The sequence below is a fragment of the Bison bison genome, unplaced genomic scaffold (genome assembly GCF_000754665.1).
Source record: "Bison bison bison isolate TAMUID 2011002044 unplaced genomic scaffold, Bison_UMD1.0 scf7180017858910, whole genome shotgun sequence".
Taxonomy (NCBI): domain Eukaryota; kingdom Metazoa; phylum Chordata; class Mammalia; order Artiodactyla; family Bovidae; genus Bison; species Bison bison.
Window position 1 is genome coordinate 54,634 of NW_011489482.1, and position 1,827 is coordinate 56,460.

The following is a 1,827-nucleotide window of genomic DNA, read 5'->3' on the forward strand; positions in this document are numbered from 1 at the left end:
GTGTGCTGCCTCCCAGGCGAGGGACAGGGTTCCCGGGACACGGACGGGCTGTACTCCTGGAGCTGTGTCCACCTTTGCAGAGTTACCAGAGCCGTAAGTAGGAAGCTGGCCACAAGCTCATGGCTTTAATGATGGACTAAGGCAGGAAGGCTCACCCACTTCTCTGCTCAGAGCCCCGAGTGGACCATGTGAAGACAGGATGGGAGCGGTGGCTGCTTTGCAAGAAGACCCTCCCCACAGAGACTGGGAGCAGTAACCCCCACCAAGGGCAGTGCTGGCTGGGGGCGTCTGCCAGCTCCACAGAGCTGGGCCCCAGGACCAGAGATACGCCTTTAACTGGAAATACCCACACAGACAAAATACACACAGACATAACCAGTGCTCTTAACCAGACATACCAGATACCTGAGAACCAGCCGTCTTTAGCAGACTTAACTGGTTCTTCTTAACCAGACGTGAAAGTGAAAGTGAAGACGCTCAGTCGTGTCCGACTCTTTGCGACCCCATGGCCTGCGGCCTTCCAGGCTCCTCTGTCTGGGATACATAACCAGCCCCCAAACCGGACACAGCCAGGCTTCTGCCTTCTGTTCCCGAGTGGGCCTCTCAGCCTTGCTCTTTGCAGTCCCGCCCGGGTGCCGGCCTGGCTGCCTCTCTGGCTGAATGGAGCCGCCTGCTCGTCCGTCCTGCGTATGGGCCGCAGCCAGGCTCCTGGTGGGGCTGCGGCCTCTCTCGGACGCTGCCAGCCCTGCAGGGGGAGTGTTTCCTGGTGGGCGACTCTGACTGCTCCACGCTCTCCTCAACATGCTGGGTCTTTCTCTTCGTTTCAGGTCTTTTGATCATTTTTTACTGGATTGTTTGTCTTACTCTCAAGTTTGGAGAGTTTCTGTATGTTCTAGGTGGAAGTCCTTTGTCAGATAGTATGTTCTGTCCCTCTCAGTTCAGTTTATCAGTCATTTTCTCTGTGTGCTGAGTTGCTTCAGTTGTGTTGACTCTCTGCGACCCTGTGGACCATAGCCCACCAGGCTCCTCTGTCCGTGTGATTTCCCAGGCAAAGATCTTGGAGTGGGTTGCCATTTCCTTCTCCAGGGGATCTTTCCTTGCCGGGGATGGAACCTACGTCTCTTATGTCGCCTGCGTTGGCGGGTGGGTTCTTTATCACATGTGAAATCCCTGCCCCACCCAGACACTCTGTAGGTTGGGTGTTAACGCTAGTGCAGGGTAGGAGGTGGGGTTGGGCTCTCTTCTTGGCTTGCGGGGGTCTCACTGTTGCCGGCAGTGTGCGTAGAAGCGGCCTTTCCTCCTCGATGGGCTCTGCCCTGTGGCCGCGCTGGGCCCCCCGGGCCTGGGCCCTGTCCGAGCGCTGGGCCTCGCCCTCCTGACGAACGTCGCTTCAGGGCCTGTGAGGAGAACCTCCCAGGAGCCGCTTCCATTTCTCCCTCCCCAGCTTCCTGCTGTTCCTCTCATGTACTTTACTGAATTTTGTTTAGGCAGCGGTGGGCTCTGGGAGAGGCTGTGGCGATGAGCCTGGTGTGCAGCTCCCGGAGTCCCCTCTCCCTCAGGCCCGTGTGTCCATTGCCATTTCCTTCTGTGTGTCTGAGGTCCGTCAGCATTTCCCGCCATGCTGGGTGGCTGGTGGTGAAGTCTCAGCTTCTTAATGCCTGCAGAGTCCTTTCCCTCGCTTTTGAAAGGTGTTCTGGGTGAAGAGTTGTCAATGGCGGTTGGTCTCAGCGCTTCCCTGAGTCCTGGCTCCACTCGTCTCCAGCGGGAAGGCCTTGCTGGCGGCTGTTCTTGGTTTCTCCGTGTGTCACGTGCCTCTCTACTCTCGGG

General features: G+C 57.7%; 1 protein-coding gene across 1 annotated transcript in view; it reads left to right on the forward strand.

The window, feature by feature from the left end:
* EHMT1 (euchromatic histone-lysine N-methyltransferase 1) overlaps positions 1–1,399 on the forward strand; it is a gene marked incomplete at both ends in the record, with an annotated part of 55,829 nt that extends 54,430 nt beyond the window's left edge. Inside the window, 3 exons of the mRNA XM_010830287.1 lie at positions 17–93; positions 623–766; positions 1,286–1,399. Coding sequence (XP_010828589.1) covers positions 17–93; positions 623–766; positions 1,286–1,399 — 335 coding nt within the window. The remainder of the gene's footprint in view (positions 1–16; positions 94–622; positions 767–1,285) is intronic.
* Positions 1,400–1,827: the final 428 nt, after the last annotated feature.